This window comes from Jaculus jaculus, chromosome 9 (assembly GCF_020740685.1).
Source record: "Jaculus jaculus isolate mJacJac1 chromosome 9, mJacJac1.mat.Y.cur, whole genome shotgun sequence".
In the NCBI taxonomy this organism is placed as follows: Eukaryota; Metazoa; Chordata; class Mammalia; order Rodentia; family Dipodidae; genus Jaculus; species Jaculus jaculus.
Window position 1 is genome coordinate 137,556,535 of NC_059110.1, and position 27,841 is coordinate 137,584,375.

At 48.8% G+C, this 27,841-nt stretch overlaps 2 protein-coding genes and 1 pseudogene across 4 annotated transcripts; 1 reads left to right on the forward strand and 2 right to left on the reverse strand.

Annotated features, from left to right (window-relative positions):
* The first annotated feature begins 15 nt into the window (after positions 1-15).
* Positions 16-3,210, forward strand: LOC101611096 (annotated as a pseudogene).
* A 6,786-nt stretch (positions 3,211-9,996) lies between these two features.
* Pycr1 (pyrroline-5-carboxylate reductase 1) lies at positions 9,997-15,175 on the reverse strand. Of its 3 annotated transcripts, none has more exons than XM_045159580.1 (8): positions 15,139-15,175; positions 14,594-14,722; positions 14,310-14,380; positions 12,893-13,069; positions 12,432-12,665; positions 12,184-12,276; positions 11,867-12,030; positions 9,997-10,969 (listed from the first exon to the last, which is right to left on the reverse strand). In XM_045159580.1, exons 2-8 carry the CDS (start codon positions 14,658-14,660, stop codon positions 10,807-10,809), a joined length of 969 nt encoding a protein of 322 aa, XP_045015515.1. In that variant the 5' UTR covers positions 14,661-14,722; positions 15,139-15,175; the 3' UTR covers positions 9,997-10,806. The 3 variants fall into 3 exon arrangements, with proteins under 3 accessions (XP_045015515.1, XP_045015514.1, XP_004655108.2); XM_045159579.1 differs by having other exon boundaries at positions 12,893-13,072; positions 15,139-15,173; XM_004655051.3 differs by having other exon boundaries at positions 12,444-12,665; positions 12,893-13,072; positions 15,139-15,165.
* Positions 15,176-17,646: 2,471 nt separating this feature from the next.
* On the reverse strand, positions 17,647-18,570 carry Myadml2 (myeloid associated differentiation marker like 2). Its single transcript, XM_004655050.1, has one exon. It carries the CDS (start codon positions 18,568-18,570, stop codon positions 17,647-17,649), a length of 924 nt encoding a protein of 307 aa, XP_004655107.1.
* Between the last annotated feature and the right edge of the window lie 9,271 nt (positions 18,571-27,841).

The window sequence follows — 27,841 nt, forward strand, 5'->3', positions numbered from 1 at the left end:
ACGTGGGTTCCATTCATGAAGCGGCGACGCGGCTGGCCAGAGCTTAAAGGGGAAGACGCGGCGGCGGGGCAAGCGTGCATCCACTGCGCCTGCGTGACTCGGCGCCGTTGCCCTTGGCAACAGTTGCCGCGCCCGGGCAAGGTCTCGCGGGACCAGTGGGGCGCGCGCTCCTCTGGCAACGCGTCCGCGGGGAAGCTGTGCTGCCTAGTGAGGCTTGGGTCTCCGCTCGTGGTCCGGCGTAAGACCCCACCCTCGGTACCCCCACGTCTCGGTTAAACCCTAGCCGAGTTCCGCTAGCTGAGACTCGCGCACTTTTTAAATTTTTTTTCTGAGACAGGATCTTGCTATGTAACACAAGCTGGCCTCGAACTTTCAGCGATTCTCCTGCTTTTCCCTGCTGAGCTCTGGGATTACAGGCGGGGCCCTTCGTGGTGTTTTCATGCTGTGGCATCGCATCTTTATCACACTCATCACCCTATTCAGCTGCGAAGCCTTCTCTTCCGAGATGGCTCAACGGGCTGGAGGCACGAGGCTGTTGGGCACAACCAAGACTCCAGTCCAGTCCCTGCAGCAATACAACAAGACGCATTAGGCCTCAGAGAATGCTTACTGATGACCCTAATCCAGAAACCCACACCTGCATCTCTGGAGCATGTCTGAGCGTAGTAGACATGTGGTGGAATTGAGTTGTCACTGGCATGTCTTTCTGTAAGGAGACCCCACTCCTTGTTGAAAATTCCCAGAGAAGGACATACAAAGTGGAAGACAAATGGGTGAAGTCCAATTTGGTTGATGGGTTCCTTTATTTTATTTTATTATGTTATGCACTACCTTGCACATCTGGCTTTACATGGGTACTGGGAAATCAAAAATGGGCCCCTTGGCTTTGCAGGAAGTGCCTTAACTGCTGAGCCATCTCTCCAGCCCTGTTTTTGGTTTTGTTTGTTTAGTTGGTTGGTTGGGTGGTAGATTGTTTTTGGTTTTTTGGGGTAGGGACTCACTCTAGCCCAGGCTGACCTGGAATTCACTGTGTAGTCTCAGGGTGGCCTTGAATTCAAAGTGATACTCCTACCTCTGCCTCCCAAGTGCTGGGTTTAAAGGCATGCACCACCGTGGCTCCCTTAACTGTTTTATATTTAAAAACAAATCAAAAAAGGGGCTGGGGAAATAGCATAATCAGTAAACCGCATGCCTCACAACAAGTAGTTTGTTTGACCTAAGTAATTTGATCCCCAGTAGCCACATAAAAATGCTGAGTATATGCCTGTAGGCACAGCCCTGGGGAGGCAAGAACAGGAGGATCTCTGGAGCTTGCTGGCCATACTAGTTGGTGAGCTCCTGTCTCCAGAAAAAAAAAAAAAAAATGGACATTATACCTGAGGATGACACACAAGGATATCCTCTGCATCCACATGTACATGCACACATGTGCACATGGACCACACACACAAGAACATGGACATACATGTGTTAAAAATAAAAAACAGCAAAAAGCGAGGCATAGTGGCTAACCACACCTTGAGAAAGCAAAAAAAAAAAGACAAAAAAAATTGAAAAAGGAGGCTGGGGGGCTGGAGAGATGGCCCAGCTGTTAAGGTGCTTGCCTGTGAAGCCTAAGGACCCATGTTCAACTCTCCAGATCCCATGTAAGCCAGACACACAAAGTGACACAAGCACACAAGATCACACATGCGCACAAGGGGTTGAACATGTCTGAGGTGTTTTTTGTTTTTTTTTTTTTCTTTCTTTTTTTCTCAAGGTAGGGTCTCACTCTAGCTCAGGCTGACCTGGAATTCACTATGTAGTCTCAGGGTGGCCTTGAACACATGGTATGGCTATCCTCCTACCTCTGCCTCCCAAGTGCTGGGATTAAAGGCGTGCACCACTACTTCCGGCTTACATCTGGAGTTTGATTGCAGTGGCTGAGACCCTGGTGAACCCATTTTTTCTCTCTCTCTGTTTTTTTTTCTATAAAAAAAAAAGAGGGGGGGGGACTAGAGAGATGGCTTAGCAGTTAAGGTGTTTGCCTGAAATGTGAGGAAATAAGACTGGTCCAAGATGGAGGTCGTGAGAGCTGTAGTGGCATAACAGGAGCTCCATGGCACCTGCCCAGAACCACCACAGCCTATCTTTTTTTGTTGTTGTTGTTACATAAATTAACCCATTTATTGCAGGCCAGGGACGTCTCAAATGACAGGGCTTCTACTGGTCCTTCAGTTCCTCCAGTCTTCTGACGGCAGACGTGACTGTGACAGCAGAAGTCATGTTGTAGATCCAGCCCCGCCGGCCACCGTTTGCATGCAGGAGCCGCAATGCCAGATGCCCACAGCCTGTCGTTTCATCTTGGTTTTGCCACAGAAGGAGCAAGTGTACTTGGTGTGCTGCTGATTTCAATTTTCTTCACCATTTTCCAGAGGGAGGGTCCCGTACTTACCGACGATAAAGACCTTCTTGGTGTGCTTGGCCATGTCGCCGTGAACCGAGCCAGACCACAGAAAGAGCCCTCAGCCTATCTTGACAAAGTTTTAGGCTCCACGGAGCCACCACGAGGCCCCCCTGACAATGGAGCTGAACCATTCTTGGCAATGTGTACATGCCCAGCAAGCAGCGCAGAGTGGTGACTGTCTGGGATGGCATAAGTGTCTACAATCCTTTAGACAAAGCCCTCAAGGTGCAGGGCCTCAATTGGGACTGCTGTGTGGTCTACAGACTCATCAAAGGGCGAAAAACAGTCACTTCCTGGGACTCAGCCATTGCACCCCTGGACGGTGAGGAACTCATCGGGGTGGAGGTGCTGGAAGATGTACCACTGACTGCACAATTTTGTATGGAAGACATTCTCTTCTTTAGCCTGGTCTTCTCAGACTTGTGTCTGTTCCGTAGCTTCTGCTGCTAAACCTGTGGCTACATACAGTTCCCACCAGCATTGTTCCTCCAAAGTCCCCACAGTCTGCGTTGACATGAGTACAAGCAGCCCCAACAGCTGACAGTGAGCCCAGCCTGGGGTAGTGAGGGGGATGAGCAGTCCTTATAGACAGCTGACACACACTCATGTCCTCTTGTTTTATATTCTCATTGCCCTCAAGTTCCTACCGCAGCATCCAAGAATTGTTTGGCAGCTCCAGACCAGAGGAGGCTGCCTCAAACCCCTCCCTGAATGAGCTGCTTAACCCCAGGGTCCCAGGTAGCGGTGCCTTAGGCTATGGATAGGAGGTTAAGGAAAAGGTCTGAGACCCCTGTAGACCACATGCAGACTTTTATGCATTTGTTTACTGGATATATATTTATTGAGCACTTAAGAGTGTGAGTAAGGAAGGTCATGGAGCTATGGAACTTTGGGTGACTTAATTTCTCTGAGCTCTATTTTTTTTTTTTAACTTTAAAGAGGGAATGAAGCCAGGAATGGTGACACACGCTTTTAATCCCAGCACTTGGGAGGCAGAGGTAGGAAGAGCACTATGAGTTCAAGGTCACCTTGAGACTACATAGTGAATTCCAGGTCAGCTTGGGCTACAGTGAGACCCTATCTCGGAAAACCAAAAAGAAAATAAAAAGGGAGTGAGAATTTATATCACACAGGGTTCTGATGAGGATTAACACTTGAGACATGTCCATTGCACAGAGTAGGATCTAGTACAGGGTAAATATAAACATGTAACCACATTGTTCATTTTTTTAGTATAATCATGCCCCAAATATTTGTACTTTGAAATCCATATTATTCTATCATAAGTACTTCACTTTTATTTCATTTTTTTCAAATTTTTTATTAGCAATTTCCATGATTATAAAAAAATATCCCATGGTAATGCCCTCCCTCCCCACCACTTTCCCCTTTGAAATTCCATTCTCCATCATATCCCCTCCCCCTCTCAATCAGTCTCTCTTTTATTTTGATGTTATCATATCATCTTTTCCTCCTATTATGATGGTCTTGTCTAGGTAGTGTTAGGCACTGTGAGGTCATGGATATCCAGGCCATTTTGTGTCTGGGGATAGCATGTTGTACGGAGTCCTACCCTTCCTTTGGCTTTTACATTCTTTCTGCCACCTCTTCTGCAATAGATCCTGAGTCTTGGAAGGTATGATCGAGATATTACAGTACTGAGCACTCCTGTCACTTCTTCCCAGCACCATTATGCCTTCTGTGTCATCCCAAGGTCACTGCCATCTGAAAAGAGAAGATTGTCTACCCAAAGTGAGAGTAGCATTAACATAAGGGTATGAACATTAAGAGAAGTGCTTACTGGGCAGTTTGATAAGCATAGTATATTCATTTAGCCAGACAGTAGCAGACGTTACACCCCTAGGGCTCATGATTACCCCTGTTTTAAGTTTTCAGTGTCAGGGATATATTCCCTTTCATGGAGTGGGCATCCAGTCCAATTAGAGGGCAGTTGGTTTCCACCATGACAGACATGCCACTATTACACCTGTTGGCTCATTTGGCCTGACTGGCCAAATCTAAGGCTTTCAGTGTCTACTGTTGAGTACCTTCACTGGTGATTTCTCTCTCTCCCATTTAACTGCATGCAGCATGGCTTTTCCCAGCTTTCTGTCAGCTGGTCTACATGGAGGAGGTTATCAGCTCAGTCCCAGCAGGATTTCTCAGTGGCTTTGCAGCCCCAGTATATGGAGTCTTCAACAATAGGATTTTGCCATCTATTCCTGGAGGGAAACCAAGGGACTGGGCAATGGCCTATAATGTTTGAGGGACATCAAGGACCTCTCTGGCCAACAACTCACTAGAAGGTATACCATCCCTGGCACTGAAATTTTTCTAATAACAATCTGTGGCTCCTGAGTGTTTCATTGTCCAAAAAAGTAGGTTTCCATATGATGTATTTATATCCTCTTAGATTTTGATTAGCCCTCCCTCCACCTTTCCTTTACTCAATCTCTTCCCCTGACCTCACTTGGGCCTTTTCACCACCATATTTTTAATATTTTAATATTAAATTTTTAATATTTCATTTATTTATTCATTTATTTGAGAGGGAGAGAGAAAGATGCACATAGAGAGAGGAGGGGGATGGCATGTCAGGGCCTCCAGCTACTGCAAATGAACTCCAGACACATGTGCCACCTTGTGCATCTGGCCTTGTGGTTACCTCACCTTTGTGCATCTGGCTCATGTGGGATCTCGGGCATCGAACATGGGTCCTCAGGCTTTGCAGGCAAGTGCAAAAAGGGGGAAAAAAGCACAAAAAAAAGGAGTCTGGGAGCTAGGGAAATGGTTTAGCAGTTAAGGTGTTTGCCTGTGAAGCCTAAGGGCCACAGTTCGATTCCCGAGGACCCACATAAGCCAGATGCAGAAAAGGATGCATGCATCTGGAGTTTGTTTGCAGTGGCTAGAGGCCCTGGCATGCCCATTCTCTCTTTCTCTCTATTTGACTCTCTCTCTCAAATACATAAATAAAAATACACTTTTAAAAAAAAAAAGGAGTCTGGGTGTGGTTGCATATGTCTTTAATCCCAGCACTCCAGAGGCAGAGGTAGGAGAATCATTGTGAATTTGAGGGAAGCCTGGAACTATAGAGTAAGTTCCAGGTCAGCCTGAACTAGAGTGAGAGTTTACCTCAAGAAAACAACAGCAAGCCGGGCGTGGTGGCACACATCTTTAATCCCAGCAGTCAGGAGGCAGAGGTAGGAGGATCACCATGAGTTCAAGGCCACCCTAAGACTAGACTACATAGTGAATTCCAGGTCAGCCTGAGCTAGAGTAGGAGAAAAAAAAAAAAAAAAAAAAAAGAACCGGGCGTGGTGGCGCACGCCTTTAATCCCAGCACTTGGGAGGCAGAGGTAGGAGGATCACAGTGAGTTCAAGGCCACCCTGAGAATACAGAGTGAATTCCAGGTCAGACTGAGCTAGAGTGAGACCCTATCTAGAAAAAAAAAAAAAAAAAAAAAAAGAATAGCACTCAGGAGGCAGAGGTAGGATCACCACAAGTTTGAGGCCACCCTGAAACTACATAGTAAATTCCAGGTCAGCCTGAGCTAAAGTGAGACTCTACCATGAAAAACAATAAATAAATAAATAATGGAGCCCTAGGGGTGTAACATCTGCTGATGTCTGGATAAGTGTATATACTATGCTTATCAAACTGCCCAGTAAGCACTTCTCTTAATATTCATACCCTTATATTAATGCTACTCTCACTTTGGGTAGAGAATCTTCTCTTTTCAGATGGCAGTGACCTTGGGACGACTCAGAAGGTATTATTGTGCTGGAAATAAGTGACTAAAGTATCAAGTAACATCTCAGTCACGCCTTCCAAGGCTTAGGGTCTAATACGGAAGAGGTGGAAATAATGTAAGAGCCAAAGGAAGGGTAGGACTCCTTACAACGTGCTCCCTCCAGACGTAAAGTGGCCTCAATATTCATGACTTCATAGTGCCTGACACTACCTACATAAGACCATCATAAGAGGGAAAGATCACAACATCAAAATAAAAGAGGGATGGGGAGGGGATATGATGGAGAATGGAATTTCAAAGGGGAAAAGGGGGGGAAGGGAGGGTATTACCATGAGATATTTTTTATAATCATGGAAAATGTTTTTAAAAATTGAGAAAAAATAAAATAAAATAAGATTTTTAAACATATTTTATTGATTTATTTGAGAGAGAGAGAGAGGAAGATGCAGACAGAGAGAGAAAATGAGCACACCAGGGCCTCCAGCCACTGCAAATGAACTCCAGATGCATATGCTCCTTTGTGCATCTGGCTTACATGGTCCTGGAGAATCGGACTGGGATCCTTTGGCTTTGCAGGCAAACACCTTAACCACTAAGCCATCTTCCCAGTCCATTATTTATTTATTTTTTAAAATCTTACTTTATGGGCTGGAGAGATGGCTTAGTGATTAAGGCACTTGCTTGTGAAGCTAAAGACCCGGATTTGATTTCCCAGGACCCACATAAGCCAAATGCATAAGGTGGCACATGCATCTGGAGTTCATTTGCAATGGCTGGAGACCCTGGTGTGCCCATTTTCTCTCTCTGTCTGCATCTTCCTCTCTCTCTCTCTCAAATAAGTAAATAAATAAAATATTAATTAAAAAAACAGGGTGTGGTGGTGCATGACTTTAATCCCAGTACTCAGGAGGCTGACATAGGAGGATCACCACAAGTTGATGCCACCCTGAGAGACTACATAGTGAATTCCAGGTTAGCCTGAGCTAAGGTGAGACCCTACTTTGAAAAAAAAACAAAAAACAAAATGAAATAAAAATTAAAAAAAAAATATTTAAAAAAAATTTAAAAGTGCTGACTCAGTGGTTAAAAGCACTTGTTTCAAACTCTGACAGTCCAGGTTCAATTCCCCAATACCATGTAAAGCCAGATGAACAATGTGGAACGTGTGTCTCGAGTTCGTTTACAGTGGCAGGAGAGCCTGATATGTGCATGCTTGCTGTCTCTGTGTCCAAATAAATATTTTATTAAAAATATTTTCATAAAAATTTAAAAAATATACTTTCTTTGTTTTTTTGAGGTAGAGTCTCACTCTAGCCTAGGCTGACCTGGAATTCACTATGTAGTCTCAGGGTGACCTCAAACTTATTGGGGTCCTCCTACCTCTGCCTCGCCTCCCTAGTGCTGAGATTAGAGTGTGCCACCATGCCTGGCCTGAAAAATTTTTAAAAAGAAGTAACCTGTGCTGGGCTTACCTGGAGCCAGTGGGAGGGGCTGCATCCTGTGGACAGAGAGCTCTGGGCCTCAGAGTTGGCCCTGAAGCTGTTGCTTTGTGCCCTATCACTCACCCTGTCCTCTGGGGCCTGAGTAGAGTGAGACACTGCAGGGGATGCAGACCCTAGGATCTTCCTCAGGGTGGGTAGCGTTCTACCACCTGTATAGCAATGATTAGTGGGTTTGTATTCATGTATGGGACTGAAGGAGAGAGACTCTGTATTGAAACAAGACCTCAAGACAACCTGGGCTCCCCACACAAGCCAAGACAGTTTTTCCTAGAACAGGAAGCAGAATGTAAGTGTTGAAATCTCACAGAATGTAATATGCTTCATTTATTTATTTATTTATATTTTTTGTGGGTTTTTTTGAGGTAAGGACTTGCTCCAGCCCAGGTTGACCTGGAATTCACTATGTAGTCTCAGAGTGGCCTTGAACTCACAGTGATCCTCCTATCACTGCCTCCTGAGTGCTGGGATTCAAGGCGTGCACCACCACACCCATCTAAAATGTAATATCCTTTCTGCATGAACAAAACAGATAAGGCTCCCAGAGTAGTCACAGGGCTCTTCTGTGGAGAGTGACACTGTGAAGAGAGGTTTCTGGGAGACTCTGCCCCTCCACATGGCATCAATGTGCCCAACTCAGGGACAGATGCTCAGACTTCCTGGTTCCGCACACTTACAACATCACTTCCTGCCATAGCTGAATGTTATCCCTCAACCCCTACAGGGCTTCTGCCAGCTTTGATTCTGAAGTGGCCAGGGAAGTGGGCAGAATTGGAATGAGATCTCGCTATGAAGTTGAGGGAGGACCACCTCATCTTCCCAGTCTCCATACTCAGTGACTGTTAACTGAAGAAACAAGAAATTCACAGGCTCAGTAAAGACCCCAGGAGCTCAGATATGCAGGGTTGACTCTGTGAGTCATCTTGACTAGGCCAAAGAAAGGGTACTCTGGTCAGACATCCTGGGTGTGGGCTGAAGAGATGACTTGGTGGTTAAGGCACTTGCCTGCAAAGGCTAAGCACCCAGGTTCAATTCCCCAGAACCCACATAAGCCAGATGCATAAGGTGGTACATATGTCTGAAGTTTGTTTGCAGCAGCTGGAGGTCCTGGTATGCCACCTCTCTCTCTCTCTCTCTCACACACACACAAATAGATAAAGATAATTCCTTAATCTCTCTCTCATACACACACACCCCCTGGGTGTTTCTCTATGACATTAGCACTTAAATTAGTAGACTTTGTGCTGGAGAGATGGCTTAGTGGTTAAGGCACTTACTTGCTTATAAAGCCTAAGGACTCAGGGTCAGTTCCCCAGGACCCACATAAACCAGATGCACAAGGTGGTGTATATCTGGTGTTTGTTTGCAATGACTGGAAGCCCTGATGCACTCTCTCTCTTAAATAAATAAAACTAAGAAAAAAAATATTTTTGGGGGGGTAGTGGTTCGAGGTAGGGTCTCACTCTAGCCCAGGCTGACCTGGAATTCACTATGTAGTCTCCGAGTGGCCTTGAATTCATGGTGATCCTCCTACCTCTGCCTCCCGAGTGGTGGGATTAAAAGCATGCGCCACCACACCCAGCTCAAAAATTTTTTTTAAATTAATTAATTAGCCAGGCATAGTGCCGTATGCCTTTAATCCCAGCACTTGGGATGCAGACGTAGTATTGCCGTGAGTTTGAGGCCACCCTGAGACTACATAGTGAATTCCAGGTCAGCCTGAGCTACAGTGAAACCCTACCTCGGAAAAAAAAAAAAAAGTGAGACCCTGCATCAAAAAAGACCGAGAAAGAGAGCAAGCGAGAGAACATTTTCCAATCCTTAGCCTTGACTGCTTCTAAGGTACCCGCTCTTCCTGCTCCTGTCTTTGAACGCAAACATGAGCTTGCCAAGACTCATTAGGCCAGAGCCTCCAACCTGCTGACCCACCCCACCTATTGATCTTGTGAATTCCTTATAATGTCTACACGTGTATGCGTGTATCCTTTGGTTCTGCTCCTCTAGAGAACCCCAACCCCCCACTTTGGCCCCTCCTCACCAGGTACCGGGCCCTGTATGGCTTAGACCCTGGCAGACCAAGGGCATGAGAGATGAAGTTGGTGCCCCTCCCCACAGCCAGTGTGCCAAGACGTGCCCAGATCTCCAGGCAGGTCTGTAATCACAGAAGCCAGGAAACTCTGCAGCCCTCTGCACCCCGGGTGACATTCGGTCTCACTGCAGCTGACTACATGACCCTCAGGAGTTGAGGCCCCGGGTTGCTGGTTCCTGCTCTCATCACAGGAAACAGGGCACTGAGAGATTATGGGGAAAAAAAGTTTATTTAACCAAAATCATGGGAAGAGAAGAGACATTTGTTAAGTTTAGGTCAGGAGCTGGAATGGAAGGTCTGCCTGTGTTGGTAGGCACGGGAAGTTCAACTACCTGAGAAGCCTTTTCCCCCAGTGTCCAAGGACTCATGGGTGGCTGGCAGTTGCCCAAGAAAATGTGGTTCCTGGTATGGCGCATGGGATGTCTGGGGCAAGTTTGCCCTCACAGGACCTCCTGAGTGGAGGGCAGAAAGGCACCAAACCTAAGCCAGCTGACACTGGGACCAGCGAGTGAAGACCCCACAAGCCCAAGCTCCAGAAGCCGGAGGGGTGGAGGCTTGAGGACCCCCGCCCAGCCTAGGTTTAGACTTGTACTTGGGGACCATGGATCCCAGTTTCCAGGGGTAAGTAATGGTTTCCTTACTGGCTGTGATCCCAGCTGACCTCTGTGTTTATCTGGTTGTGAGCAGTTACCTACTAAGGGGACATTCCATGTGACTTTGGGCTAGAGATCCCCAAGGCAGGAGCAGCAAGCCAGGACAGAGAAAGTAAAAACCAGAGCTAGCCAAGTGGCATGCGCTTGCAGTCCTAGCACTCAGGAGCCTGAGGAAGGAGAATTGATGGCTGCGAGTTTGAGGTCAGTCTGGTGCTACAGTGAGTTCTAAGTCAGTCTAGGCTTTAGTGAGACCCTGCTCTGAAGCTCCTCCTCCTCAAAAAAAGAAAGAAAGAAAGAAAGGAGAAAGGGAGGAATAAAAAGAAGGAAGGAAGAAATCAGAGAACAGAAGGTAAGTGTGCAGGATGAATCAGTCTTTGCCTGCCGGGGCCAGGCTGCAGGGCAGTGGTGTAGCATGGCCGGAAGAGGACACAGTGGCCCCGGCACAGGAGCCCAGCTTCACCTTGTCCAGCACAGTCTTCTTGATGGCGGCAGGGGAGACTGTCTCCTGGTCAGCCATGGTCTGTAGCTCCCTAGAGAGGCAGTGAGGTATTGGAGCTGACCATCACTACCTTCGGGATCCCACTCAGGAGCTGTCATGTTGTCACTTTCTCAGGGTCTTTGTACCTGTGCTCCCCCTGACAGCCTTGCCTCCCCTTATCCATATAACTAGTTACCAGGGCTCCCTCCCACTCCATGCAGAGTGACTTAAGGTCACACTGGTTACCTTGTCTACCATCAAAGTGGCTTAGCACCCCCAACCCTAACCTCTCATTGCCTAACTGGGAAAGGGGGTTCCTGCCTCTGTCTCCCCTGAAGGCAGTGTGGGAGGCCATCCCTGCACGTAAACCTTGCAGCCATGCAGTGGTACTCAGAATTCTGTGGGTGTCTCCACTAGTGTGTGTCCAGAATGGCAACAAAGACATAGCTGGTCAGGAGCAGACCTTAACTTGAGACAGTGACTCCTGGCCCTGGCCCTGCCTGGGACCCACAGCAGGACTTCACTTCAGGCAGTTTTCATTCAATTCTCACCAGGCTTCCCTGGTGCCAGCAGGCTAGACTACGTTAGCTAACTTGCTTAATCCAGGCAAGGCCATGAGGAAGGTGCTGAAGCAGGCCTCCAAAAGTGCTGAGCTGCCTCCTAAATCTGGCTCCCTGGCTGTGATGATGATCAAAATGCATGGGTGGAAGCTGTAGTGCAGACCCAGAGAATTCCTCCTGGCACACATGTGGACACCTTTCCTCACAGAAAATAGAAGGGGACAAGGAGCATTGCCTACTGTAACCCTGAAACCTTGAGGCATCCCGTATCCTGTCCAAGGCCAGGCCAGAGTTCCATGCATATCTGTTGAATGAATGGCTACACTGCAGCCTTCGAAGCCATGGCTCTGATGGGCCAGAACAGGCAAATGGGTGTCAGTGGGACCCACCGTGTGCGAATGCAGGAGGCCTCCACAGCATTGATGAGCAAGGAGCGGAAACCTCCACTTTCCAGCACGTGCAAGGCGTGGATGGTGGCACCACCGGGAGAGCAGACATTGTCCTTGAGCTGGCCTGGGTGCTGTTCAGAGTCCAAAAGCATCTTGGCTGCCCCCTGTGGCCACAGAGAGGGATTCATAGTGGTAGGGCTCCTAAGCGCCTCCACGGGGCACTGGTCCCAGCCACGGAAGCACCTCCTGACTACTCCCAGTGAGCCAGCCTTAAGTTCAGCAAGAAGCACCCCCCACCAGTACACAGAAACACTGACCAGCAGAGCCTGGGCCCCGAGGCGGACTGCCAGGCGCCTTGGAAGCCCCATCTTCACACCACCATCAGCCAGGGCATCCAGGGCTGTGAACACCTATGGGAGAAGGTGCTCTGAGCCACTGCCCCAGCATCCTCTCCTCTGGGATGCAGGATAGAGACCAGGCAAAACACCATCTCCCACAGTGCTGGAGCCTCCACCCCAGTCATCAAGGGAAGCAGGGACAGAGGTGTAGAAGACTTGGAAACTGCCCTGGAGCTCACATAGGCGGGCCCACTGCCACTGAGCCCTGTGACAGCATCAATCAGATCTTCTTCCACCTCCGTACAGAAGCCCACACTGCCCAGGAGCTGCTCCACAAGCCTGCCATCCTCCACCTGGGCATGAGTGCCTGTGGCATACACAGTGACCCCCTCTCGCACCACCACTGGGGTGTTGGTCATGCAGCGGATGACTTTGGGAGCTTTCCGGAACACTGTCAGCTTCTGGAGAAGAAAACAACTTTGTCACCGTGGCCTTGGCCATCTGTCTTCACCCTGCAGAGAGAATGGGTGTGGATCCTCTCTTCCCACTAAACATTTCCTGAATTCTCACCATGGCCTGGGCCACTATACCCCCTTCACAGATGGCGAAGCCAGGCACCCAGAGCAGAGCTCCCGACCACACACTCCAGCCCCTCTGAAGCCCTTCTGGCCTGAACCATGACACCCACCTTCTCAATGGAGTTGATGGTAACACCAGCTGCACAGGACACCACGATGTGCCTGTCCTTGATGTCAGCACCAATTTCATCCAGGATGAAGGGGATGATGTGGGGCTTCACGGCCAGGAAAAGAACATCGCTGTGCTGCACCGTCTCCTTGTTGTGAGGCGTCAAGTTCACCCCTATCTTCTGCAGGAGGACAAAGTGGCTTAGCCTACCTTAGGGGTTACCTGTTCACAGAGCCCCAAACATAGAGAAGCCTAGAGACTATTGGGCTGGTGGTACAGGATGAGCTAGGAATCAGAACCCCCTTCAGCTGCCCTCCACACCCAGAAATCTTTCTTTCTTTTTTTTTTTTTTTAAGATTTACTTATTTATTTATTAGGGAGAGAGAGAGAGCGCATGTGTGCACCAGGGCTTCCAGCCACTGTAAACGAACTCCAGACGCATGTGCCACCATGTGCATCTGGCTTATGGGGGACCTGGAGAATCGAACCTGGATCCTTAGGCTTCGCAGGCATGTGCCTTAACCACTAAGCCGTCTCTCCAGCCCCATACCCAGAAATGGAAGAAGCACTGTCCTCTAGAAAGAGCCCTCTTTGCAAGTAGAAAAAGGACACTCTGAGCAGGGAGTGGTGGGGTACATCTTTAATCCCAGCCCTGGGGAGGCAGAGGTAGGAGGACTGCTGTGAGACCACCCTGAGACTCCATATTGAATGGGCTAAAGTGAGACCCTACCTCGAAAAACCAAAAAAAAAAAAAAAAAAAAAAAAAAAAGCCAGGAGGGATGGCCTAGTGGTTAAGGGTTAAGGCATTTGCCTGCAAAGCCAAAGGACCCCATTTCATTTCCCCAGGACCCACGTTAGCCAGATGCACAAGGAGACTCATGCGACTGGAGTTCATTTGCAGTAGCTGGTGACCCTCATGTGCCCATCCTCTCTCTCTCAAATAAATAAATAAAATATATTTTTTTAAAAATGGGGGGCACTCTGTCTAAATCATAGCTCTGCCCTCCCCACCTTGGGCTGCAGTGGCAGCAGCTTCCGGACACCCCTGCCATCCAGGTGTGGGTCTCAAGACAGGAGTCTGGCTCCTACACTGGGCCTGAAACCCTCATTCAGCCATGCAACTGGAAGTTGCATTTAAAGCCCAGGACATTATCTGGCCACACCATGCTGCCTGGTGGCAGAATGTCCCTGTGGTGGTGACCCCTGCTCAAACTTTTTCAGACCAGCAGTCTCTCCCACCAGTTGTATTCATGGCAAGGTGAAACAGGGTCTGGAGAGTCCCTAGCACAAGGCTGCTCCCCTCACTGAGGCAAAGGGCTTCAGCACATGGCCTACCACTGTCAGGTCTGTTACACTCCTAGCCCAGCCCCTGGCTCTTGCAGAGAACCAGTTCCCTTCTGCCTTCATGCAGCACCTACCCTGAGGGCGGAGACGGTGGCCAGGTCCATGTCTGGGGAGCTGGCTATTATCTTGTGAGCAGCCAAGACACCTGTGGGGGACAGAGCTCCTTCCTCATGGCCAGTTCTAGCTTCCGTCCCCCACACTGCTAGAAAGGTGACTGCAGAGAACCCCTCCCAGCCTCCAAAGCCAGCCGGTGACCCCAAACATATGGCAGCTGCTATTTCTCACAGGACTGAGGCCACGGCTGACTCACTTTTACTTCCCACTTTTAGCACCCTCCCTGGCCTCAGGGCCTTTTTACCTGCTGCCGTGAAGCCCTTGGCCAGCGCAAAGGCCAGCTGGCCTGCTCCAATGAAGCCCACACTCATGTCTGGAGGCTCAGCGCCCACAGCCTCACAGCTGGAGCTGGCTCTGCAGGGCAGCTGCGAGACTGGCCGGGCAGGATGGAAGGCAGCAAGTTAGGTGGATAGTGCCAAACCCAGTCATTCTGGCAGCCAGGGGTCCCCTACCCCCATTCCAGCCGGCTTCACTTCTCCTGTTACTGCTTGACCCAGACTCTTCGGCCAGATGCACGGCCTGCGGCTGACGGTCTGGGAACCCTCAAGGGAAGTGACTGGTAGTAAAGGAGGGCCTGTAGGCCAGAGCTCTGCACCTCCCACAACATCCTAGACCCCAGCACGTTCCCATCCCGAGTGCCATCCTCAAAGTCCCATCCAGGGTCCCCATCCCCGGAACCCCATTCCAAGATTCCCCCGTCCCCGAAACCTCCATCTCCGGAACCCCCATTTCCGGAGTCTCATCCTCAGAGACCCAGCCCCGGAGCTCCCACCCGGCCTCTTCACCCACCGAGGTGCAGCAGCCTTGGCAGAGCTCGGCGCCCGCCACGCGGCATCCGCGCCCGCCGGCCCCGCCCCTGCCTTGCAGCCAATCCCAGGCCGGTGGTTGCGTCATCTGCCGGACCCGGAAGGCTCCGCCTCCCCGGCGCCAGACCGGGAGTAGGAAGCCACAACGCGGTCAAGTGTGCACCCCAAGAGCCCGCCGATCCTCCCTTCTCCCCTCCCTTTCGACTCATCGCAGGCTCCCCTTTGAAATCCGGGTACCCCCTGCGGCCATAGGCCCGGGTAGCCTGAGGCTACATGGTGAATTCCAGGTCAGTCTGTGCTAGAGAGAGACCCTACCTCGACCCCCCCAAAAAAAAAAACAATAAGAAAAAATAAATAAAATAAAAGCCAGCAAGGGCAGAACAGGCCAGACACAAACGAACATCTGTATTTATTTCCACTCGAGATGTCTAGTGGGAGCCTGTCTCAGGAGAACAAAAGAGCGGAGAGATGGCTCAGTGCAGAAAACAGTTGCCATGCAGGTGTGAGTACTTGAGTTCAGATCCCCAGAACCACATAAAGCTGATGTGGGCGCACTAGTATTTGTAATACCAGTGCACATAGGGCAAGAAGGGAAGGAGACAGAATAGCCCAGAAGCTTATGAGTCAGCCAGCCTGTCAAACACAGGCTGGGTGGGAGGAAGGGGGTTGACATACTCCTTTGTTTCTTGCTGATGTCGCCCCCTGACTCCCAACCCTCCAGAAACTGCCTACACCCATCCCATTCAAGTTAAGACCCAGTTTGTTGGCTGACCACCGTGTGTCCTCTCCAGCTGTTCAGCAAGGGCCATCTGATGCCACACAGGCCTGGCTGAAGGCCCACCAAACCCAGAGTCCCATGAGTTCCACTGCCCAGAAAGTGCAGCAGCCCCTCTTCCTGTATGTCAGCTGGATTCTGGAGATTTCCGGGGGGGGGGGGGGCGACTTGAGAACCCAGGGCCTCTAGGAAAGAGGAAGCGTTCCACATCCATTCTCCTTCCCATCCTAGCCTATCATCTGCCGAGGAAGAGGACACTGCCTGTCCCTTCCTCAGGAGACCCAAGACGAGGCCTGTCGCCCAGGGCCCAGGGCACTCCCATGACTACATCCTCTCTTACCAGGCTAAAATCTATGCCCTTCTCCCAGAGCAAGCAGGGAGATGTCTGGGAGGTTCATTTGGCCACAGACCCTCAGCAGAGATGACCCAAATGAGCCCTCTCTGAGAGGTCAGCAAGGATGGAGCAGGCCAGGCACAAATGAACATCTTTATTTATTTCAACTCAAGGACCTGAGGCTGAGGGGCCCATGATGTTTGGGTTGCAGGTCATCACAGGGGCCTGCCCTATACTGGTCTAGTCTGTATTACTGCATAGAAGAAGCTGGCTGGAGCATGGAGGGTGATGGTAGCAGCAGGTCCTGCCATTCAGGAACAGTTGACCAGCTAGATGCTTGAATGGAGGTGCCTGGTATCCAGGCTCCAAATTGCAGAGGCTTCCCCAGGCTGGGCCCTCACCCTGAGTCAGAGTTGCCATTGCCCACCAGGCCAGCCTCTCAAAACTCATGGCAAGCACTGTAGAAGTTGCTGGATTAGAGACCATGGAGGGTGTCTGGATGGGGCCATCGTCACTGGCTGGAAATCAGTCTTCTCACACTATTCTTGGTGGTGCTGGCTTTGGCATCAGGCCACCAGGACCAACTCCAGCTCTCTAAGCCCTGGGAAGCAGCCCTGGGCAGATACTGCACAGACTTCACTCTGCTTCTAAAGGTTGTGATCTCTGGTTTGCTCCTTGGAGGCGGCTGAAGCTGGTCCTGGTTTTCAGGCTCCTCCCCTGTGAGTTGGCACAGCTATCCCATGAGGGTCTCCTACCAGGGTTTTGGGGACTTCCTCTTCAAACAAGAAGGCTGTTCCAGGTCCTCACATTCTCTTTGACAGCCATGCTCTGCTGCTCTTCTTGGTTTGTCTCTAACCCCTGCCCCTAACCTCAGGAAATCATTTTCTTTCTAGCTTATATTACCCAGACTGACTGCCATCTCCAGACACTGATGGACACACTGGGCCACTCTAGTGCCTCTAGTTTCACTGTTCCCATCTGCAAAATGGGTCACAACAGCATCTTCTCCAAAGGATTGCCATGTGTTACAGTTACCAGCACTGAGCCCAGGAAAGGCCAGAAAAGAGAGAGGGTGGGAGGGAGGAAGGAAGGGATCAAGGGTGGGAAGATAGAAGGAGTCAGGAACAAAGGGAGGGACAGAGACAAAGACAGAAATGAAGATGGGGAGAATGAGCATCCATGAGCAGTTTAGCTCTCTGATCCCCATCCCTAGCTCAGAGCCTCCTTCCCCTCTGTCCCTCCCCAAATATTGTGAGATGTCTGGTAGACTCTACCCTGAGCTATCACCCTCCCTCCTGTTCACCTGAGGTCTTGGTTCACCTTGGTCAGCCTCATGTGTTCTTAGCCCGAGAGCAGAGGTGGGTGGGTCACTGCCTGCCAGGCTACAGGGCAGGCACGAAGCGGATCCTCTGGGAGTAGGCGAGGTCAACGATGTAGAGGAGCAGATTGACGTAGGTGAAAATGGCCACCACCAACTGACTGTCCCAGGGGCAGCTGCCCCCGGAGCAGTCAGGGGGTCGTCCTGGCTCCCCATACTTGGGGTCGAAGCAGAAGACAGGCCAGATGACAGCAGCGCTGAGGTACAGTAGCACAGCCAGGAAGGTGTATATGACAACCAGGCGGTCAAATGGGCAGCCCAGGCGCCCTGTGTGGCCCATCACACTCAGGGCTACAACAGCCACTGTGGCCATGAAGCACAAGCTGTAGACAGCCACACACCACTGGGTGGCCATGTAGCGCCCATAGCCGCTGTCATGGACTAGCGCCCCAAAGATGATGCAGGCCACAAAAGCCTGGACAATTTTGAGGAGCCCTGACACTGTAGCCATGTAGCTGGCCACCTGGCCAGGCCGGGCCCGTGTCAGGGCCACTTCTGCGGCGTAGGCTAGGAAGAGGAGCCCGGCGAAGACGCTGGCCGCCAGGCGGAAGTTTCTGGCCGTGCAGCCGGCTGGCTCAGGCAGGCACTCCAGTCTGGTGAAGTACAGAGGGTAGATGACCGCGGCTGTGGCACAAAGCAGTGTGGCCAGCATGGCGAAGGCGGCTGTGAAGTTGCCCCAGGAGAGGCGCAGGCAGGCATGGAGACGTGTGAACTCACAGGCCACCACCAAGACAGAGAGAGTGAAGCAGAAGCCCCAGGCAGCCATGCAGAAGGTGCCCTGGATGCCCACAAAGCCGCCTCGGTGGGCAACCAAGCTGAAGGTGGCACAGCCAAAGGCCAGTTGCAGCATACGGGCTGTACCGACAGGGGATGTCACAGCACCCAGGTGCAGGTAGGCACCCCCTGAAGATTCCATGGTGCTGCCCATCTGGCCAGTCCCCTCCCAGCCTCACCAGGTTACCCAGCTGTCCTGAATGGAGTCTGCCGGGACCAGGGCCCTCTGTCCTCTGCGGCACTGGCTTGTGCTGGCAGCCTGCAGAAGCAGTGCCTATGGTGACATTGCAGCAGGACAGCCGCTCTGCCGCCTGAGTGGGGAGCACCCCCCCACACACTAGCGCTATAAATAAACAGCCATGATCAGAGCCCCGGAATAGCAGCCTGCGCGCCTGTCCCCATCCAGGATGGACATCTGACCTGGAGTCCCACACGGAGCCCCTGCCAGGACCATTAACCCTGTGGGTGCAGTTATCACCTATCTCCTGCTTCCTAAACGCCTGCTTCTGTCAGTCAGGTCAGTCAGCATGGGGGAGGGGCGGGAGTGAGCTCAGAGCCTAGCTGAGGGTCCTCTCTAGGGACTCCAGGGCCAGCATCAAGCAACCTCAGGAGGCAGTGCGATGGGGGAGGGGTCCAGGGAAGTGGAGGCCACAGCCTTGGGGTTCTCTGAGGTCTGTGGGGTTTCCTTTCTTGTTTATTACAACTCTCTCCTGACAGTGGCTTGGCCCGGGGTTCTGCTGCTTCAGGGACCTATAGTCATTGTCCTTGGGCTCATGCAGCTCTGACCCTGGAGCCTAGAGGAAGGGAAGCAGAGCATGGAGCCCTCAGGGCCACCTGCCGACAAGCTAACCCACCCACCTTTGTGCCATGCTCCTCAACCTGACCTGCAGAGGTTTAATAATTACTTGGGGGCATTCTTGTGATGTTTCTGTCCCCTTTGCCTAACCTAGAGCAACACCTAGAGAAAACTCAACTTTTTCTTGGGAAGTACACTGAGCTAGATCCCAAGCCCTTTTACCTTTTTTCTTTCTTTCTTTCTTTTTTTTTTTTGTTTCTAATTATGTAGTCTTAGGCTGGCCTCAAACTCACAGCAACGATCCTCCTACCTCTGCCTCTGGAATGCTGGGATTAAAGGTGTGTGCCAACACACTCAGCTCATTCTTTCTTTCTCTTTTTTTCTCCCTCCCTCCCTCCTTTCCTCCTCTTCCTCCTCCTTCTTCTTCTTATTTTTTATTTTTTTTTTGGGGGGGGCTTCAAGGTAGGGTAGGGTCTCACTCTAGCCCAGGATGACCTGGAATGGAGTCTCAGGGTGGCCTCATGGGGATCCTCCTACCTCTGCCTCTTGAGTGCCACCATGTCCAGCTCCTTTTCTTTTCTTTTTTGTTAATTTATTTGAGAGAAAAAGAGAGACACCGAGAAAGAATAGGCTCACCAGGGCCGCTAGCCACTGCAAACAAACTCCAGATAAGTGTGTATCTGGCTTATGCGGGTTCTGCAGTATCAAACCTGAATTCTTTAGGCTTTGCAGGCCAGTGCCTTAACCACTAAGCATGGCAGTCAGAGGATAACTTTCAGGGTTGGTCCTTCCACCTTATTAAGACCTCTCATTGTTCACATCTCTATTCCCCAGGCTGGCTAGCCCACAAGCGCAAGCTTCAGGCAGATTCTCCTGTCTCCCCCTCCTTTCTCACCCTTAGGCATGCTGGGATTACAGAAACCAGCTACAGTATCTGGCTTTTACGTGGGTTTGGGGGATCTGAACTCAGCTACTCATGCTTGAGCAGTAAACACTTTATTCAATGAGCCATCTCCCTAGTCTCCGGGTAGTTTGTTTAAAAATGGGGGGGGGGGGACTGGAGAGATTGCTTCGTGGTTAAGGCACTTGCCTGAGAAGCCTAAGGACCCAAGATTGGTTTTCTAGTATCCACATAAAGCCAGATGCACAAGGTGGCACATACAGATGGAGTTCATTTGCAGTGGCTAGAGGCCCTGGAGTGCTTATTCTCTCTCTCTCATAAATAAATGAAATGTTAAAAATACTGTTTAGTGGATTTTGGTAATCAGACTCTGGTCTTCACACCTGTGAAGCACTTTACCAGCTGAGCCACCTCCCAGCTCAAGGGCCAAACTGTACGGGCTTCTGCCCTGCCACCCTCGCATTTGCCCATGACCTGAACACTCTGCCTGCAGTGTCTTTCCCTGCTCCTTCTTTTTAAAAAAGTAATTATTTACGTATTTAAGTGAGAGAGTGTGTGTGTGTGAATGGGCATGACAGGGCCTCCAGCCACTGCAAACAAACTCCAGATTCATATGCCACCATGTGCATCTGGCTTTATGTGGGTACTGGGGAATCAAACTTGAATCCTTAGGCTTTGCAGGCAAGCACCTTAACTGCTGAGCCATCTCTTCAGCCCTGTTCTTCTTGTTTTAGATTGAGAGGATGGGCATGCCAGGGCCTCCAGGCACTGCAAAAGAACTCCAGATATGTGTGCCCTCTTGTGCATCTGGCTAACATGGGTCCTGGGAAATTGAACCTGGGTCCTTCAGCCTTGTAGGCAAATGGCTTAACTGCTAAGCCATCCCACCTGCCCTTCTTCTAGTTTTAAAAATATTTTTTTTAGGAAGCCAAGTATGGTGGCACACAACTTTAATCCTAGCATTTAGGAGGCAGAGGTAGGAGGATCACTGTGAGTTCAAGGCCATCCTGAGACTACATAGTGAATTCTAGGTCAGACTGGGCTAGAGTGAGACCCTACCTTGAAAAATCAATATATATTAAAATTGGGCTGGAGAGATGGCTTAGCAGTTAAGTCATTTGCCTGCAAAACCAAAGAATCCTGGATTTATTCTTCAAGACCCATGTAAGCCAGATGCACAAGGAGGCGCGTGCATCTGGAGTTCATTTGTAGTGGCTGGAGACCCTGGAGTGTCCATTCTCTCTCTCTCTCTGCTCTTTCTCTCAAATAAACAAATAAAATTAAATAATTTTTTTTTTTATTAAGCCGGGTGTGGTAGCACATGCCTTTAATCCCAGCACTTGGGAGGCAGAGGTAGATGGGTTGCTGTGTGTTCAAGGGCACCCTGAAACTTCATAGTAAATTCCATGTCAGCCTGGGCTAGAGTGAGAACCTACCTTGAAAACATCCACATAAATAAAAATAAAAATAAAAGTTATATATATATATATATATATATATATACACACATATATATATATATATATATATATATATATACACACACATACACACACACACACACAATGTATGTGTGTTTCTATGGGTTTACTACTGCAAATGATTTCTAGATGCATGTGTCACTTTTTAAAAAATTTTTTGTTTATTTTAATTTATTTGAGAGCGACAGAGAGAGAGAGAGAGAGAGAGAATGGGTGCGTCAGGGCCTCCAGCCACTGCAAACGAACACCAGACACGTGTGCCCCCTTGTGCATCTGGCTAACTTGGGTCCCGGGGAATTGAGCCTCAAACCGGGGTCCTTAGGTTTTACAGGCCAGCGCTTAACCACTAAGCCATCTCTCCAGCCCACGTGTCATTTTTTTTTTTCTTTATCTGGCAAGCTTTACAAGCAAGCACCTTTACCTGCCAAGTCATTTCTCCAGCTGTTTTTTTTTTTCTTTTAGACTTATTTATTTGTCAGAAAGAAAGAAGGAGAGAGAGAGAGAAAGAAGAAGAGGAGGAAGAGGAAGAGGAAGCAAAGGAAACAGAATGGGCACACCAGGGCCTCCAGCTACTGCAAACAAACTCCAAATGCATGTATCACCTTGTGCATCTGGCTAACATGGGTCCTGGGGAATCAAACCTGGGTCCTTTGGCTTTGCAGGCAAGTGCCTTAACCACTAAGTTATCCCTCTAGCCCCCTTTTTTATTTTTAAGAAGGGATGAAACTCAGATTCTTTTTATTTAATTTTATTTATTTGTTTGAGAGACAGAGAGAGAAAGAGGGTGAGAGAGAAAGAGAGAGAGAGAGCGAATGCACCAGGACCTCCAGCCATTGTGAATTAACTCCAGATGCATGAGCCCCCTTGTGCATCTGGTTTATGTAGGTCTTGGGGAATTGAATCGAGGTCCTTTGGATTTGCAGGCAAACACCTTAACTGCTAAGCAATCTTCTCCAGACCCCCTTTTGCTATATATATATATATATTTTTTTTTTTTTGATTTTTGAGGTAGGGTCTCACTCTAGCTCAGGCTGACCTGGAATTCACTGTGCCATCTCAGTGTGGTCTCAAACTCATGGTGATCCTCCTACTTCTGCCTCCCGAGTGCTGGGATTAAAGTTGTGCACCACCACACCAGCTGCTCGGTGCCTTTTTTTTTAATTTTTTTTATTTTTTAATTTTTTTATTTTTCATTTATTTATTTATTTATCTGAGAGTGACAGACACGGAGAGAAAGACAGGTAGAGGGAGAGAGAGAGAATGGGTGCGCCAGGGCTTCCAGCCTCTGCAAACGAACTCCAGATGCGTGCGCCCCCTTGTGCATCTGGCTAACGTGGGACCTGGGGAACCGAGCCTCGAACCGGGGTCCTTAGGCTTCACAGGCAAGTGCTTAACCGCTAAGCCATCTCTCCAGCCCTGCTTGGTGCCTTTTTATGCTTTCTGTTTTTGGTGGTTTCTGGCTGCTGGTGGTTTCTCTTGGCTTGGATCTGTGAAAGGGAACCAGCTTCTTTTGCCATTGTTGCAACTTCCCCTGGATCTGTAAGCTTAAATAAATCCCTTCCACCATACTGTGTCTAATTTGGAAGTTCATCCCAGCATTGTGGAGCTGACTGTGACAGCTCCCATGCCTGCTGTTTTTCTATTCTTCTGACCAGTGTTTTCACTAAGCTGATTTTTCTCTGGGGAACCTTGCTACAGGCACCAAGAAATAGCAGTAGACAAGAGAGACAAAACTCATTGTCCCATTCAGCCATAAACCAGGTGACTGCAATTGGAGCTATATAGAGACAAGAAACACTGGACAAGAAAGGAAGTGGGGCCAGGCAAGGTGGCACATGTCTTTAGTCCCAGCACTTGAGGTAGGAGGATCACTGTGAGTTTAAGGCCAGCCTGGGTCTACAGAGTGAGTTCCAGGTCAGCCTGAGTTAGAGTGAGACTCTGCCTCGAAAAGAGAGAGAGAGAGAACAGCTATCGGAAGGACCTGAGGAAGCCTGAGTATCCAGTGTTCAGGGAGTAGAGACCATGCCAGGGGAGAGTGAAGCAGAAACTAATCCCGTGCTTGCTCTGGAGGTCATAGTTTGGGGGCTGGGTAATCTGAGCCAAGGGAAGAATGAGGTAGCAGTTGGCATCTGTGTGAGGTCTTGCCAGGCATTTCCCATTGTTTCTCTTGTAATACAGAATTAAAGGTGTGATCACTGTAGACATCAAGTTCAAGTTTCATGCCTTGGAGTGCCTGACAGATTACACTCTGATCATGCCTCTAAGAAGGACTGGTGAGATCTAAGCATTGGCTTGTGCAGCTGACATTTCTAGAAAAGTGGAGATATCAGGACTGGAGTGATAGTTTGGCAATTATAGGCACTTGTTTTTAAAGCCTGATGGCCTTCAAATCTCTAGTATCCATGTAAAGCCAGATGCATAAAGTGGCCAATGGGTCTGGATTTCCTTTGTAGTGGCAGGAAGCCTTGGCGACTTTGTCTTTTTCTTCTCTCTCTCTCAAATAAATAAATAAATATTATGTTTTTGAGGTAGGGTCCTGCTTTATTTTAGGCTAACCTGGAACACATTCTCTAGTCTCAGGCTCTCCTTGAATTCACAGCAATCTTCCTATCTCTCTCTCCTGAGTGCTGGGATTAAAGTTGTGTGTCATCATGCCTGGCTATAAAGAATTTTTTAAAAGTAGAGGAATCAAGTAGGGATGTGTGGTGATTAATCACATGCATATGTCACATATAACACCATATATATGCTCTACACACACACACACACACACACACACACACACACACACGAAAGCCAAAAGCATAGCTGGCTTCTATAATCCCAGCATACTTATGGTGAAATGGAAGCAGAGACAGGAGAATTTCCTAAAAGATGATAGACTAGCTAGGTTGGCTATGGGAGCGATGAATAATGAGAGACCCTGCCTCAAAGGATGTGAAAGGTGAGGACCGATATCCAAATGTTATCCTCTGTCCATCACATGCTGCACTCACACATAAGAACACACGTGCACACACATACACACACACACCAAAAATAAAAGGAAAACTCAGAAGTAAAAGACAATGTTGGGATGGAGAGATGGCACAGCGGTCAAGGCGCTTGCTGCAAAGGCTAACGACCCAGGTTTGGTTCCCCAGTACCCACATAAAGCCAGTTGCACAAGGTGGTACATACATATGGAGTGCATTTGCAGTGGCAAGAAGGCTTGGTGTGCCCATTCTCTCTCTCTCTCTTTTTAGTTTTTTAGTTTTTCAAGTAGGGTCTCACTCTGACCCAGGCTGACCTGGAATTCATTATGTAGTTTCAGGGTGGCCTTGAACTCATGGTGATCCTCCTACCTTTGCCTCCCAAGTGCTGGGATTAAAGGTGTGTACCACCATGGCCAGCTCTTCCTCTCTATCTCCTTGCAAGTAAATAAATAGTAAATAAAAATAAAAAGTAAATAAGTTGGGGCTGGAGAGATGGGTTAGTGGTTATGGTGCTTGCCTATGAAACCTAAGGACCCAGGTTTGACTCCCTAGAACCCACATAAGTCAAATGCACATGGTGGTGCATGCATCTGGAGTTTATTTGCAGTGGCTAGAGGCCCTGGCATGCCCATTCTCTCTCTAACTCACTCCCTCTCTAATAAATTAATATTGTTTTTATTTTTTAAGTTTTATTTATTTGAAAGAGTGAGGGAGAGACAGACAGATAGAGAGAATGGGCATGCCAGGGCCTCCAGTCACTGCAAATAAATTCCAGATGCATGCACCACCATGTGCATCTGGCTTACATGGATTCTGGGATATTGAACCAGGGTCCTTTGGCTTTGCAGGCAACTACCTTAACTGCTAAACCATTCCTCCAGCCCCTAATTTTCTTTTTAAAAAGAAAATGGAGCCAGGTGTGGTAGTGCATGCCTTTAATCCCAGCACTCAGGAGGCAGAGGAATGGGGATTGCCAAGAGAGTTCAAGGCCATCCTGAGACTACATAGTGAATTCCAAGTCAGCTTGAGCTAGAGCAAGACCCTACCTTGAAAAGACAAAAAAGAAAAAAAAAAAGAAAGTGGGCTGGAGAGATGGCTTAGCTGTTAAAGCATTTGCCTGTAAAGCCAAAGGACCCAGGTTCAATTCTCCAGGACCCACACAAACTAAATGTACAAGGTGGTGCATGCATCTGGAGTTTGTTTACAAATGCTAGAGGCCCTGGTTCACCCCTTCTCCCCCACCCCTGTCAAATAAATAAATAGCTGAGCATGGTAGCACACACCTTTAATCACAGCAGTTGGGAGCAGCGGTAGGAGGATAGCCTCAAATTCAAGGCCACCCTGAGACTACACAGTAAATTCCAGGTTAGCCTGGTCTAGAGTGAAACCCTACCTCCTTGAAAAACCAAAAAAAAAAAAAAAAAGCTACAAAACGCTGCATGTGTCTGGCATTTGTTAGCAGCTATAAACACTCACACATACACTTAGAAATAAATAAATAAAATAAAATAAAGCTGTATAGTGCTGTGACTCACTGTGAAATGGCTTGTTTGTTTGTTTTTTCTTTTTTTTTTTATCTTTTTGGTTTTCTGAGGTAGGGTCTCACTCTAGGCCAGGCTGGCCTGGAATTCACTATGTCGTTTCAGGGTGGCCTCGAACTCTCGGCGATCCTCCTATCTCTGCCTTCTGAGTGCTGGGATTAAAGGTGTGCACTACCACACCTGGATATGTGGGGTTAATTTTGACTGAACTGTATTCCCATAAATAATAATAATAATAATAATAATAATAATAATAATAATAATAAAGCAAAGCTGGGTGTGATAGCGCACGCCTTTAATCCACTACCACACCTGGATATGTGGGGTTAATTTTGACTGAACTGTATTCCCATAAATAATAATAATAATAATAATAATAATAATAATAATAAAGCAAAGCTGGGTGTGATAGCGCACGCCTTTAATCCCAGCACTCAGAAGGCAGAGATAGGAGGATCGCCGAGAGTTCGAGGCCACCCTGAAACGACATAGTGAATTCCAGGCCAGCCTGGCCTAGAGTGAGACCCTACCTCAGAAAACCAAAAAGATAAAAAAAAAGAAAAAACAAACAAACAAACAAAAACTGCAAAATAGGGGCTGCTAGTCAGTGAGTAAGAGTGCTTGCCATGCAAACACAAGGGCCTGATTTTTCCTAGGTTTGATTCCCCAGCACTCATGTAAACAGCTGGACATGGCTGCACATGCTTGTAGTCCCAGTCCTGTGGGGAGCAGAGAGTAGAGAATTGTGGGGCCTGCAAAGATGGTAGCAGTGGGTTTTGAAAGGCTCTGTCTGAAGGAAACACAAGAATGAGCAAAAAGGGGAAGATACCCGACGTTCTCCTCTGGCCTCCTCAAACCCACGTGGGGTGTGTGCCTCTGTGTGCACGCACACACCCACAGCATATACACACAATACTACTCATACTACACACACAGAAACATCACACCATACCACATACACACAATACACTACGCATGCTACACACACAGAAACACCACGCCACATCACATACACACAATACACTGCACATACTACACACAGAAACACCACACCATACAACATACTCATAATACACCACGCATGCTACACACACAGAAACACCACACCACATCACATACACAAAATGTACTACACATGATATACACACGTACACGTTACATCACATAGACACAATACACTACTCATGCCGCACACACACATACACATTACACCACAAACACACAATACACTACAATGCTGCACACACACGTACACGCTACACCACATACACAAAATACACTACTCATGCTGGACACACATGTACACGTTACACCACATACGCACAATACACTACTCATGCCGCACACACATGTACACGTTACACCACATACACACAATACACTACTCATGCCGCACACACACGTACACGTTACACCACATACGCAGAATACACTGCTCATGCCGCACACACATGTACATGTTACACCACATACGCACAATACACCGCTCATGCCGCACACACACGTACACGTTACATCACGTACACACAATACACTACTCATGCTGCACACACACATACACATTACACCACATACGCACAATACACTGCTCATGCTGCACACACACGTACACGTTATATCACGCACACACAATACACTACTCATGCCGCACACACACGTACACGTTACACCACATATGCACAGTACACTACTCATGCCGCACACACACGTACACGTTACGCCACATACGCA